Here is a 13766-nt window from a genome sequence, read left to right on the forward strand (position 1 = left end):
ATCATTATTTTACTTCCTCTGCCTCTTTCTTCCCAGGGTATAGCTGATTCAGGCAGTGATGCAACTGACATGATTAAATTGCTTTTCTTAGATTGCTAAATAATTGCACTGTAATGCTGGGCAGCACCTGCTTAAGATGTTAGTAGCCTCGGAAATTGAATCTATTTCTCCAAGTTATCTGGGTTCCTGTTTTCTAATCAAAAAGTATTCTAGACCTCAGAATATTTACCTCCTCCCTTTCTGTAAGCCAAAAAATAGGGCTGTTGCTTTCACAGCAGAGGAGGAAGGGAAAGGAGAATGTTAGCCGCTTTGAGACTCCTGAAGGGGATATCAAATCCAAACTCTTCTTCTTCACTAAAATTAAATGGGACAGGCTTCATACATTCACTAGTGTAGAGTCCATCTGTCCCCTCCCCACACATAAATCTCTGTTGACGATAACCAACTGCTCCACTAGGGTGCAGCAGTGCTTATTAAAAATAATTCAATTGTAGCTGGTCTTTAATGACATTTTCTTAAATGGCTACTTTCCCTATAAGAGACAGTAAGCCTCTGCATACAGTTACTGGGAATCATAAGCAGAAGGAGGGTTGTTGCACTTCGTCTTGCTTGTAGGCTTCTTAAAGGCATCTGGTTAGCCAGTGTGAGAACAGGATGTTGAACTAGATGGGCTTCTGATCCAGTGATGGTGGCACCAACAGGGCCTCACTTGCCCATTATAAGATCTGAGATGGTTGATAATGGGGGGTTGTTCTTTTCGGTACTTGGTTCTGTCTTCAAGGGCAGCCCCACATAATAGTGTTTTACATTAGTCTATACAGGAGCATGGACAACTCAGGTAAGGCTATTCCAATCTAGGAACAATTACAGCTGGTGACAGAGCTTGAGCTGGGCATAAACACTCCTAGCTACAGAAGCCACTTAAGACTCCAGTGATAAGTTGGTCTCCAAGTGTACTTCCAGCCTACAAACGTCTTTCTTCAGAGGAAAGGTCTGTGGTACTTCCTCCTCCTTAACATCCAGATATCTGGGTGGGGTATAAATATTATTATTATTATTATTATTATTATTATTATTATTATTATTATTTTATTTACTTACCTGCTGAGGCCTTCAAGATTAGAAGGTTGAAGGGTGATTATAGACAATAAGAATGTAGTATTTATATAGCACTCTTTCTAAGTGCTCAAAGCACTCTTAAATCTGTGTTGTTAAATAAAGCCAGTTCCAACATACAGTCCTCTCTGGGAGAATTATTAGCAAGTATTAATGACACCTGAGCTTTGGGTCCCATTAAAATTGGCTGTTGCTCTGTATTCAGTAGGTTTTGCAATATCATATTGGTCTCATTGGAATTCCTGATTGGGGAGAAGAAGCCCACAACAAGACCTCTGTGGAGAAACAGAAGTTGCCAGGCAGCTCCTGAGTACATTAAGAAGATGCTTGCCAGTAATCTGCAGCAGTAGCAGTGCCTCACAAAGCAATTTGTGCTGCACTACCAGGGAATGAAAGCATTTGCCAAGTTCAGTACTGGCACCACTGTTTTGTATGACAGTTGTCAAATACCTTCATTTAGCTGAAGTATTATTATTATTTTATTTATTTATTTATACCCCACCTTTTCTCCTGACAGGACTCAAGGCATGGGAAAAGTATGTGAAATATGTGTAGGCTTGCTCCAGGGACTCTTCTACCATTCAGTGATAGTTGTAATATGTGTGTAAATAATCTTGCCTACTTTTATCAGTGAAATTATTGGAATTTTTTTTTAAATAAAAGAGCCATGTCGAAAGTCTTGCAATTCAAACAGAAAACTCTTTTGTGAATAGTTGCATTACACAGTTGTAGTTTATGTAAGCTATGAGAACTTGGAGGATAGATTACAGAGCTTTTGTATAGCATTGCAGTGGCAGGTTGCAGGAACTAGCTTAAAAATATTTCTAGCCTATAGCATAGAACTTTGGTATTCTATGAGAAGTACATCTATATTAGCACAATAAGCTGGGTGCAGAACATCTCTTGCTGTATATTTTAGTGCTTCTCTGTCAAAGGGTTGTCTTTTCTACGTTGTGAGAAATCCATGGCAGTGCTACAAGATAATGGGAAAAATCAATATAGAACTGACCTCTTCCACCACATCCTCTTAAGGCACGAGGGAGGGAGACTGGCAAACCCATATGCGCCTTCCTTAGCCTCACAAGTAAATGAGGGCAATACCATTGATTTCCATGCAGTTTCTTAAATGTACTTATATGTAACACTATATTTTTAATATTTTTTTGGAATCCAGCAAAATTTGTTTAAAAATACATCCAATTGGGTTTGGCTACTGTTCTCTCTGTACAAGTCTTTCAACAAAGGTCAATACTTCTTCAGTGTCGTCATTGATAGCTCTTCCCATTTTTCTACGTTACAGTCTTATGCCTGTTGGGTTTACAAACGTCACTGCAATCTTACATTTCCTAAGCCACAATACCTCTGGGAATTTGCTTTTATTTTACGTTCAAATTGCACTTTGAATACTTTCTAAAGAGAACATTGATGTGATGATTTCAAATTAATTGCAGTGCCTCATCTTGAGCTAGTTGCTGTTATTTGCACTTTATAGGCAGGCAAGTAAGTTTGAGAGAGAATAAATTAGGAGCATGGTAGGTGAGTAAAAAACCAAATGCTTAGCTTGTAGCCTGTTTTCCATCCTGACTGTGGAGGAGGGGAATCTATCATGGAAACACCTGCTACCAGCCTCTTAGGCTAGTTGCTTTTATAGACTTATAAGGTTAGTCTCGCACTACTTCTAGTTTGTCATGGTGTCCAAATTAGCAAACTATGATTAGTACTTCTCCCCATCTCCTGCAAAAAAAACCAAACAAACATGAATTAGAATTAGTTTTTTTCTGATTCTGTTTAAGAAAGTGATTAGGGTTGCCAAGCTGTTGCAGCAAACTACTCTGAACACTGAACAGAAAATAAAGGTGTAAGAATAGAAGAGGGAATAAAAGAGTCTCTGGCACATTCTCAATTGTTTAGAAAGATCATCTGAACTGAGTAATTTAGGCTACAGCAGATTTTAATTCAGAATTCCTATCTAAGCCCCCTGTTGTTATTATTTTTAAAATGCTTTGATAAAATCATTGATCTTCATATGAAGGGCTTGATGGAACATATTTAGCATATATCTTCTTCCCTGAATTTTCTGATTGCATGTTTCTGGGTGTATGGTTTTTTTTGCGGGGGGGGGGTGACAGATCATGGGAGCATGCAGGTTGTTAATACAATTTGACACATTCCCAAAGCCATCCTTGTCTGTTTCAAATTGTTCAGCACTACCATTGTTGTCCTTTGTCATGTTATGCATGAGAACATGCAGATGATAATTGGGAAAAGTAATATACTTTTACTTTTACCCGTTCCTTTTGATTGCTCCCATAACCAGTATTCCTTGGAGTGAATGACCTCCTCTGAGTCAGTAATATGGCAGAGTAGTGACAGTGGTGGCTGTGGGATCTAGGAACTATTCAATAGTAAAGGCAGAACTAATAAGAACCCTACAGTCCCATGCTCTTCACTCCTTCCCTAATTCTCCCCGTATTAATTCCTTAGTCCTCTCCTTTGTGTTTAGAGTTATTTCTGAACTGGTGTAACCATAGTTATCCTTTAAACCAGAGATTTGTTTAAAGTTTCCGAGAGTGCTTTCAGTCTCTGGTTTAAAGGCTATGGTAACTTATATTTATGCCAGTTCAAGTGTAGCTCTAAAGCATAATTAATACAAGAAAGGATGATGAACTTTGCACGGGCAGAGCTTCAAGGGAGGGGGTAAGTGTGTGAGCCTTTGATCCACTAGTGATCATTCATCTATGGTTTTGCAACCAGTGTGGCATCTAAACTTCATTGTTGCCATCTGTCTTGGGAGACAATGGAGGAGTACACCTTTGGGGTGAGGTCAATCTGTTCGAATTCAGGCACCAGGCCTGTTGGCATCTGAACTGTGCCTGTGTGGAAAAATCTTCACACTTATTACAGTTACTAACATTTGAATGCTTACAAGGATTAGGAAATGGCACTTTTGTGGCTTTGGATACTGCAGCCCTTGGATATTCCATTGATGGGATTCCCAAGCCACTAGTTTCTGTCTGGGGAGGGGTGTCAAAGATTACTAAAAGAACAGTTGTATTACAGATTGCCTTGAGAGGTGATTCAGTAGTTTTAACATGGAGATCATGCATATGACAACTACCATAATAGCAGCAATTCCTGCCTTTATATTTCAGATTAAAACTCTTGCAAATGTGTGGCTAACATTTAGAGGAAACAAAGTGTGTCCCCAGATAGTGCTGGCGGCCAGGAGTTTGGAACCTTGAAACAATGAAGTGAAATTACAGAAGGTCAAATGCTTCCAGAATACACTAATAAAATTGACTCTTTGTTCTGGAGAGATAATTATGAAATTGCAAGGTGGTGAAGTACAGTGTAGTGTGTAATTCTGTGGGAATAGGTGCTCAGCTTATTTTCTACATTAAACTACAATAAAATGAAATAAACTCTTTGAGGGCAATGTTGCTGCCTACAAACCCATAGCTTTAGTCCAATTTTGTTCACATAATTCCATTAATCCCTCTCCCCATTTTACAAAATACCTTGGAATCCAATCTGAGTTCAGAGTCTCTAGATCTCAAGAGTGATTTTTATCTTTGTAAATAAGCATAAATGGTTTCCCTTCGTAGACTTTCTAATGACAGGTGCCAGAATACTCTCAAAATATTCTATGAGTGTTTCTAATACCTAATAGGGCACTGGGCCAGTAAAACAATTATAAGAAAGAGCTGGAAGAAGGAAGTGCTTGGGGTCTTTGCTTGGAATTGCAAAAAGGTTTTCTGAAAAGTGTTCACTGGTAGCATTTGCTTCATATGCCCCCCCTCCTGCCCACCCGAGTCTTTACAATAATTTTCAGCTTGCTTAACTTTCTTTTACTTTCCATTTCCCCATTTATTATACAATCATTTGATTGTGCTATCTGTACAGAATGCATAAATTGCATATTTGTGCATCTCTATGTGCTTCATTTTTATTTATTTTAAAATGTTGAAATAAAGGTTTCCAGGGTGTCTTACCTGTTTCTATTGCACTTTGGAATATAGGTTAAGAGATGGAAACGTTTTACTTTTTGTTCAGGGATAACAGGATTCACTGAGACCTGTGAGGGGTGGTGGTCATTTTCTCCACATTTTACAGTGTATTTGATATTATAAAAGGGAGCAGAATTTAACCCCCACCTGTACTCTTATTGCTTCAAGTGGTTGTATCAAATTTAATCTAGGTATGGTAAAAATGGCAATGATTTCTACAATAAATGAAGGGCGGAAATTGATTTCAAGGTGAGTCATTCCACTTTTAAGTGAGTGATTCCCCTCTGTGTGTATATAACATGTAAATGTACATATTTGTATGCAGTGTAGTACAAGCAGTCTAGCCTAACTCAAAATTACTACTAGATGATGTCAACACTATTATGGAGTCTGATCAGTTGTGAGGGCCTCGGTTTGTATGGCAGAATACACTTTCAGCCCTATATGATGTGGATAAAGAGTGTGCGCCTACTGACCCCATAATACAAAAAGTTGGTTGTAAACTTTACTGTATATACTATATTTCCTGTCAAGTATTTCACATCAAGTTGTAATCCAAACATCTCATTTCACAAGCCTTTCTCTTTTTCACATTCTTTTCCTATTCACTTCCTCCTTGCTGTTTATTGGTCTTGTACTTTCCATTATGCTTATGTAGACAACTGTCTAAAGAGATTACTCTAATAATTTGTTTACAAGACTTCCATTAAACACAGTTTATTGCTGGCTCTACAGTTAGGCTCCCAGATAATCGCTTTCAATGAAGCAAGTTGCTTTAAAGATCTTTAGTAACTGTTATAATCTAGCTTTCTTTCCTGATGGAACCTGTTTCTATAACTTTGTGCTACGGTGAACCAAGATAATCTGATGTCTATTAAGCCAAAGTAGTTTGTCTGTTTTTGCCTGTAGAATTATGGTGGTTTGAAAGGCTACTCTATTACAATTGCAGCTTTGAAATCATTCATAGTCACAGGGCTCTTACAGTGGCCAAACCCACTTTCACCCGCCTCTGGTATGTAGCACTTGATGTGTTAGCCAAGATTAAATGTGGCCTTGAGGCCAAGAAAGGTTATCTACTTTGTGTTATATTCCATCTGTGAAGAAAGCATTTAGTCTGCTCTTGATGCAAAATTAACAATTTTAGTCTGTCCAGTAACTATCAGACCTTAGCTTAAGCCTAGTCAAATGTCACAAACATTTCATTTTTGTTTACTGCTTTTTGTTGTGAGATTAGAACTGGGACAAAGTAGGGTGAAGCTGAAAAGAACAATACTAGAAAAACAGAAGGAACAACTGTACAATATGCAAAGTCCTCTATTCCCATACTTCACCTCTGAATATCATGGCTGCTGGTTTTAAGAAAAACCCTGTATGCACATAATGCTCAGCCATGGTTTGTTAAACAACAAGTTAAGTACAGGTTTCCCCACAGTCCATCAAACCATGACTTGTTTCTCCAAAATTTGTTTTGTTTTCCTACTGCTTGTACATTATAACTCTATGACATTTAGGGTGGAATTACCAACCAAATTGTTAAGGAAACTTATCTAGGCATGCTTTGTAAGCAAACAGAACTTGGCTTGCCTATAACGTGAACCAGGTCTAGATGGGAATATTTTGAGGACCTTCCCTTTAGCGGGTCCTCAGTGGCATTAGGAAATAGTCACTGCATCACTTGTTGATCCAGTAAATTGAGATGCTTTCCAAACAGCTATGGAGGAAACATGTATTAGGAGAAATAAAACTGCTTGCATTTAGAAAGTTGCTTAATGAGTAGAATTTCTAGGTAATTTGAATAAAATGTTCCAATCAAAATCTCCACTGAACTGTTTGTTAACTTGAAATTGAGTATCCAATGTGTAAAAGGCAGTTGATCAAATAATTGGTTAGATTCAGAGGCTAACTTCCAGTTAGGAGTGTTTCCAGTCTAGACATTTTTCCTTCTGTGCCAGTTTTACTAGTGGCCCTTTCTGCTTTTTCTATAAGAAGATGGGTAACCTGTAGCGCATAGGTTACATATGAACACCCAAGATTTGATTTGATTTGATTTGATTTGCAGCCCAAAGACCCCTCTAAATTTTGTCTTTCCCCCAAATTAAAAATTGTTTTAGCTGCATGTATATCTGTGTGGCCTAGAAAAAGACAATACTTTCCTTGTACAGTAAGCAGAGAATACATAATCTGTTGTGCGGTGCTGTGTGTTTGTGTTTGTTTGTATGTCTGGGAGGGAAGGAGGACCAATTATTTTAAATGTCATGTGGAAGAGAACAGGACACCAAAACTCCTTTAATATTTGCAAGGTTTTATTCTTGGGGGCAATATGGTTTTTCTATTTGAGTAGGGAAGTCCTGAGTACAGGCCTACCTTGGGTTACAGACACTTCAGGTTGCGTGTTTTTTGGTTGTGCACCATGCCGAACCTGGAAGTACTGGAACAGGCGCAGACGCGGCACTGTGGGTTGCGAACGTGCCTCTTGCACGGATCACTTTCGGAACCCAAGCGTCCACTGTACTGTGGTGATCCTTTGCTAGTTTTTTCCACAGGTTGGTTTATGGATGAACCTGCACACTTCATTTAAACCTTTTCCCTCTGTCCTTTTTTGTCACTTTCCATGCACCAGAAATACTAACTTGTCTATCCCAGGAGAGGAGAATTGCCCATCTGTAAAATGTCAGGGAACATAATAACAATAGATTTGGGCTTATTTTCAGAGAGAAGCAGAGAGAAACAGTCATGTAGGGTGAGGTCCTCAGACTTTTTATTTATTTCGTTTCATTTCCTTCCCTTCACCCAAAGGTCCCAGGTTACAGCATTAAAAACTATTTTTAAACCCCATCTCTTGGCACTTGCCAAGGCCCATTGCCCCCCCCCCCCAAAGTTGAGGACCCCAGCAGTAGAGGATGCACATGGGTTTGCCTGATAATTGATGCCAATTTCATACATATAGTGAAGTGATGTACATCACTGCTACTGGGATGTTTAGGTTGCATATTTGTGGCAGCCAATACAAAGCTGCTTTACTAGAAATTGTCATAGCTTCTCAGCGATTTCCTAATTCGTTTCTCTGTTCACTTGCTTTCAGATTCTCACAAACATAAAGATAAACACAAAGACCGGGAACACAGACACAAAGAGCACAAGAAGGACAAAGAGAAAGATCGAGAGAAATCCAAGCACAGTAACAGGTGAGATTGCTGGCTGTTGTCAGCAGGTTTGTTGTCCTGACGTGCAAAATTAGGCCTGGAAACATGTACCGGTTGCAAGATTACACTCTGAGTGCTTGTCAGCTGGCTAGTGGGGAGGTGGCATGCATTGAACTTGCTTCATGTGATCCCATCTGATTGGGCTATTGGCATACTTCTCAGCTGTTTCCAGCCATAGTTGGGGGAGATGTGGACATGATGCAATCTCAGAGATTGGCTAGCCCAGTCAGGCTGTTGTTGGTCAGATAGTATTGTGTCTACTATGCCAATAAATACATTGGCTGGCCTAAGTGTTGTGCAAGGCAAGAAGCCTGCTTTAGTCACTTTTGTTCACATACTCTTTAACTTTGCAGGAGATGCAGGCTAGTTCACCACAAATTAAAACCAATAGTGCTTGCTCTTGATAGGCATAGCTGTGCTTTGGTACTGGCTTCCTTTCCCTACTTCAAAGGTCTCCACATAAATTGGTAGCCATTCTCATTGGAACTCTTGTTTTAATAATCTTCCTGAGTCATAAAGTGACACTTGAAATGGTAAATTCAAGACAGCTATTTTTTACTGTTTGGGGGTTAACCAGGTTACATGTAAGTTAATGTTACTGAGGTTAAAACCTGTGAATAGCTTCCAGATATCAAATTATGGGGCTGCCATTCTATGGTATATATGACTGCCCCCCCTTTCATTCACATAGCCCTATTTTGTACCTAAACAGTTACACAAATTTAACCTTTTAACAAATTTAACACCTTGATCCCTTTTGTGCTTTTTTCTAAACTTGAATACATTTTAATAAACCATTTCATTTTCCAATTTGTGATAGATAGCCAACATAACTCCAAAACTTACAACATTCATAGACCTTGGAGGCAGAGGCTGTAAATGTCTTAGCTAAGCTGTTGCACACTTTACTGGTTGCTTAAATCCCAGCAATGCCAATTAACACACTTTGCAGGGAATGGGGGTGGTATTTCACCTTGTGCTTCCAAATGTTGCTAAATTGTTGTGAAACTCTCTTCTCTCCTCCACCCACATTGTACTGTTTACAGCCTTTTAGAAAGGGACTTTTTGCATGGTATAATGCAAAACCTGCTTGGCTTTTGGCTCATTATTCTGATGTGTTTCTTGTTTATAATCTCAATCACATTGCAGGCTTCCAAAAGATAAGATATATATCTTAGAAGGCGAGCAAAAAAAACTCAGCCAAATGGGTGGGGTGTAAATAAATTATTATTATTATTATTATTATTATTATTATTATTATTATTATTATTGGTGAGAACACAGTGGATAAAGGGTAGACAGTGCCACAGGCTGTAGCACCTTATTCATCAAGCACATGTTTACTTGTGTCCATTCAATGAATCTTGTGTGACAGTTCTTCCCAAGTGAGGAGCTCTTGGTTAGAATTTATATGCAGACAAATTAATTATGGTATGTAGAGCTTTTCAAGTATGATTGCTTAGTAATTGTATTCATATTTTATGGTTTCCTAAAACTTAGAGGCATTTTAAATGAACATATTTATATACCAATCACCTTATATTCATTATCTGGCCACCTATTCATGATGATTTCCTGCACTGACTAATACAGTACTTTCTAGAAGGCACGCTGTGCCCCTTTACCTGATTCAATTCAGTAGTACATACTTCTGAGTAGACACAATAAATTGCCTTGTCCCATCCAAGCATGCACTGTGTAATGTGCACGATTCAATTATAATAGATTCATTGAGAACATAATATTTGCAATTTGAAGCACTTCATGTGCCAGATCAGGAAGTGTATACTGAGATGACTCCCCTGTGTGTCGAGGGGATCAAGCATATGAGTGTATCCTGCCTCTTATGCCGCAGATCGCCTATATGGGGGCTCAACGTGAACTGACTACATAACTTGGATCATGCATTTAATTCAGAATTTTTTCTAGGATATTGCTCTTGCAATCATGGCCCATGTGCTTTAGGGTTGGATTCATGTTTCATATTTAGCAGATGTCTGGTGATGTCTGAGGAGGTGGTACAGGCATGCTGAGAGGGCAAGTAGGGGAGGTGCACATTCCTCACTTTGTATAACATGAATATGGTAAATCAGTGAAGAAATTCTGTCACTTTTTCCATTCTTACTCCTTTTGTGTTTTGAAATCACATGCCTCCCATGTTTCATCTCATAAATATACATGTGCTCAGTCCTACCCTAGGGAGAGAGGGAGAGAGAGAGAGAGACCAGAACTCTGTCAGGAGTTGAATTACTAGAACCTGTATAAATAAAAGATTTTATATACTAATATTAAAACCTCAAACTTGGCTCGGCAGCAGATCTTCCCGTGCTCAAGCAGTGTCTCTGCTTACATAGAACTCTGTAGCATACACCCATGTTAGGGAGGCAGGTTGCTGAATTACACTTAATATGATCCAGGAAGTGGGAAAACTGGCCAAAGGGGCAGGCCTAATTCCTGTAGAATGGTTTAGGCCTGCATAAGGTGACGTGTAAGAGATGATCAGGGGCAAACCAGAGTGTTTGGGCTAGCCATATTGAAGTTTTGGTGGGGTGGGGGTTGCCTTGGTACTAGAGCTGTTTTCATACTTATAAAGTTATTCCATTAAGGGAGCAAAATTTATTTATTACAATTATACTGCAGCCTTCCTCCCAAAGGAGCCCAGCCAACATTCAAGTTTACTTGAATTTATTATTGTTTCTGGATTAATCTTAATGCTTTTAAATCCAACATATTGGATCCAACATCCAATATCTTTCAGCCCAAAGGCAACTTGGAAAGCAGGCTGGTCAAAGGCTCAGAGTGGCTTGCTATGTCATATTCAGTGCAGTTTTTTTGGTTAGTTCATCTCCAAACAAAAAGCTACGTCTTAACTCTAGCAATGCCATTAATGTTGTGAGCAATTTCCAGAGAGTACAGTGATGCCTACTTGAAGGAAACACTTCCTGAAGGAATAGCTGTGCATCAATCTACTAATAAAGTAAAGTGCTTTTTGCAGAGGTTTTTTTTTTAAGTACATCTCAGAATAAATCATCAAAATACTTTGCTTCCTGTGAATCAAATCAAAAGCTTTTATGAAAACAAGAAACATGGAGCAGAAACAGATGCAAACACTGAGTAAAACACTTCATAGGAGCAAAAATATCGTTTTCTAGCTCTACCATGCTTCTCCACACGTAATTGGCCGAAAGAACCTTTCAGATTCCTGTACTGAATCTGAGTCCTCCACTTTGGTGGACCACAGAGTGGAGTAGTGCCTCCCCTGCAAAAAGAACCACCACCAATTTTCAGTCTTTACACCAGTTGCATGTTGTCTTATGCACTCTGTCGGAATAAGAATTCTGTAGGCAACACTTAAAAACCAGGTCATTAGACATTAGGCTTTTAAGGCCTTTATAGAGTTGTTTCAAGGATAAAATGAAGTAGGGGAGACCAGGTATGCTGCCTTGACCAACTTGGAGGAAAGGTGGGATATAAATATAAAATAATAAAAGTTGTGATCCCAGCTCAGCTATGAGTGAAGACTGATTCATGCAACAGTCTCTAAACCTGATTTGTGCATAGACTTGATCCATCCTTCATGATTCAGAGGGGAAGCTATGTAATGCAGCTTCGGTGGCAAGCTGTGAGCTGATGTTTGAAGGGAACAGAGTGTCCTTTACTATGATCTAGCTGAAGGAGAGGCTGTCAGGAAACAACTAACCATTCATTATCATCCTGCCCCAGGCTGAGGAGTAAAAGTAGCTGCAACACACTGCTGTCCTACATCTGGGAAGATAACTGTGTTACACTAGGGCAGGCTTCCTCAACCTCTGCCCTCCAGATGTTTTGAGACTACAATTCCCATCACCCCTGACTACTGGTCCTGCTAGCTAGGGATCATGGGAGTTGTAGGCCAAAAACATCTGGAGGGCCAAGTTTGAGGAAGCCTGCACTAGGGCCAGTTGCTTTGCCTACTAGAGAAGGTAAGCTTTCCGAAATGGTAGTCTGTGCCTGTTGGCCAGGTTGAGAATTAAGCAATGAATGCAGCTGCAGTGTTCTCTTCTTGGAAAAGGCCAAAGTAACATTTTGTACGGTAACTTGCCCTGCAAGCTTCCCTACTTGTTCTGAACCTTGGTAGAAGAAGGAATTCCAGAGCTTGCGCAGGAGAGCCAGGGCCGGCCCTACCATTAGGCAGAGTGGGGTTGCTGCTTCGGGTGTAGATGCTGAGGGACAACATTCCCCTGTATTGGAGGATAGAGCTGTTTGTGCCAACAGCCTGTCCTGAATCCTCTCAATTAGCACGTTGCCCTCAAGAGCCATGGAAGACACTGGCCTATTACCACTGATAGATCCAGCTGCCAATCTCCTTGGCTTCTGTACATAGAACAGGGGCTTTTTGCCTCAGGCAGCAAAACACCACCTTATTAGTTGTTAGGTGAACAGTTTTTGTCTGTGCCAGCAGGAGATTGTTTGCACATGCTGAACATGCTTTTTAAAGTAAGGACTGGACTGCAGTGTAGATTTGAGTCAATTGTATTGCCTGATCTCAGGCTGACGTATGATCCAGGTTGCCATCCCCATGTCATCCATTTCACACCTGTCAAATGGGAATTATGTTCTCTCTTTCACAGGATGGCAAAAATTTTTATTTTTTATTTTGGCACATAAGCTAGTTTACCAATCTTATTCATTCATAACAAACAGGCATTTAAAATGAGGGCTTATGTCTTGATGTGAGGTGCTCCGAATAGTTCTTGTCTGATTACAAAACGATATTAAGTTAAATGACACATTTGCTTACCTTCACTTATTAGAAGCTGCACTGGTCTGTGAGTTTTTTCTTCAGAGACACATACCATTTGTTGGTGGTTTTTTCCTATTTTCTGCTGTCATGCAAATTAAATCTCTCTTTTTTTTTCCTGTTGAGAAGTTTGCTTGTGGTGACATTTCATATGTGTATGTTCTCTAAATAGGTATTTGTTACCAGGAAAGTTCTCACTGTGTCTGTCTTTTTTACTTGTCAATTTGTATAGCTGTGGGGTGCATGTGTTTGTGACTGAAGTAGGGAAACTGATTGTAGTGCTGCAGGTGACAAGAATTCGTGTCAGTTGTATTTAATACACCCAGGTAGAAGTAATGAAAAAAAGATCAGAGGATGTTTTTGCAGTAGAAAAATGTGAAGAATCTTTAATGTGCCATGACTAAAAGCTGGCTAAAAATTTGTTGTGTTCCTGCAATTAAAAACTGTTACTTTTTGCTGGTGTCCATGTCTGTTGGAGCACATCATAGTAGCAATTAACCTCCATCATAGTGGCCAGGTTTTGATGATTATCCATTGTTTTATAAACCATGGTTTTAAGAGGTCTCTTCCCTTTTCACTATCAAACACTCTGTTCAGTGCAACAATCCTGACTTCATTAAACCTATTCCCTGTTGTACCCAAACTACATCATACAACTCT

At 39.4% G+C, this 13766-nt stretch overlaps 1 protein-coding gene across 1 annotated transcript in view; it reads left to right on the forward strand.

The window, feature by feature from the left end:
* TOP1 (DNA topoisomerase I) overlaps positions 1-13766 on the forward strand; it is a 72983-nt gene that overhangs the window by 26385 nt on the left and 32832 nt on the right. Inside the window, exon 3 of the mRNA XM_082225978.1 lies at positions 8206-8308. Within this exon, the coding sequence (XP_082082104.1) occupies positions 8206-8308 (103 nt within the window). The remainder of the gene's footprint in view (positions 1-8205; positions 8309-13766) is intronic.

Source organism: Podarcis vaucheri (assembly GCF_965113315.1).
Source record: "Podarcis vaucheri genome assembly, chromosome: 6".
Taxonomy (NCBI): Eukaryota; Metazoa; Chordata; class Lepidosauria; order Squamata; family Lacertidae; genus Podarcis; species Podarcis vaucheri.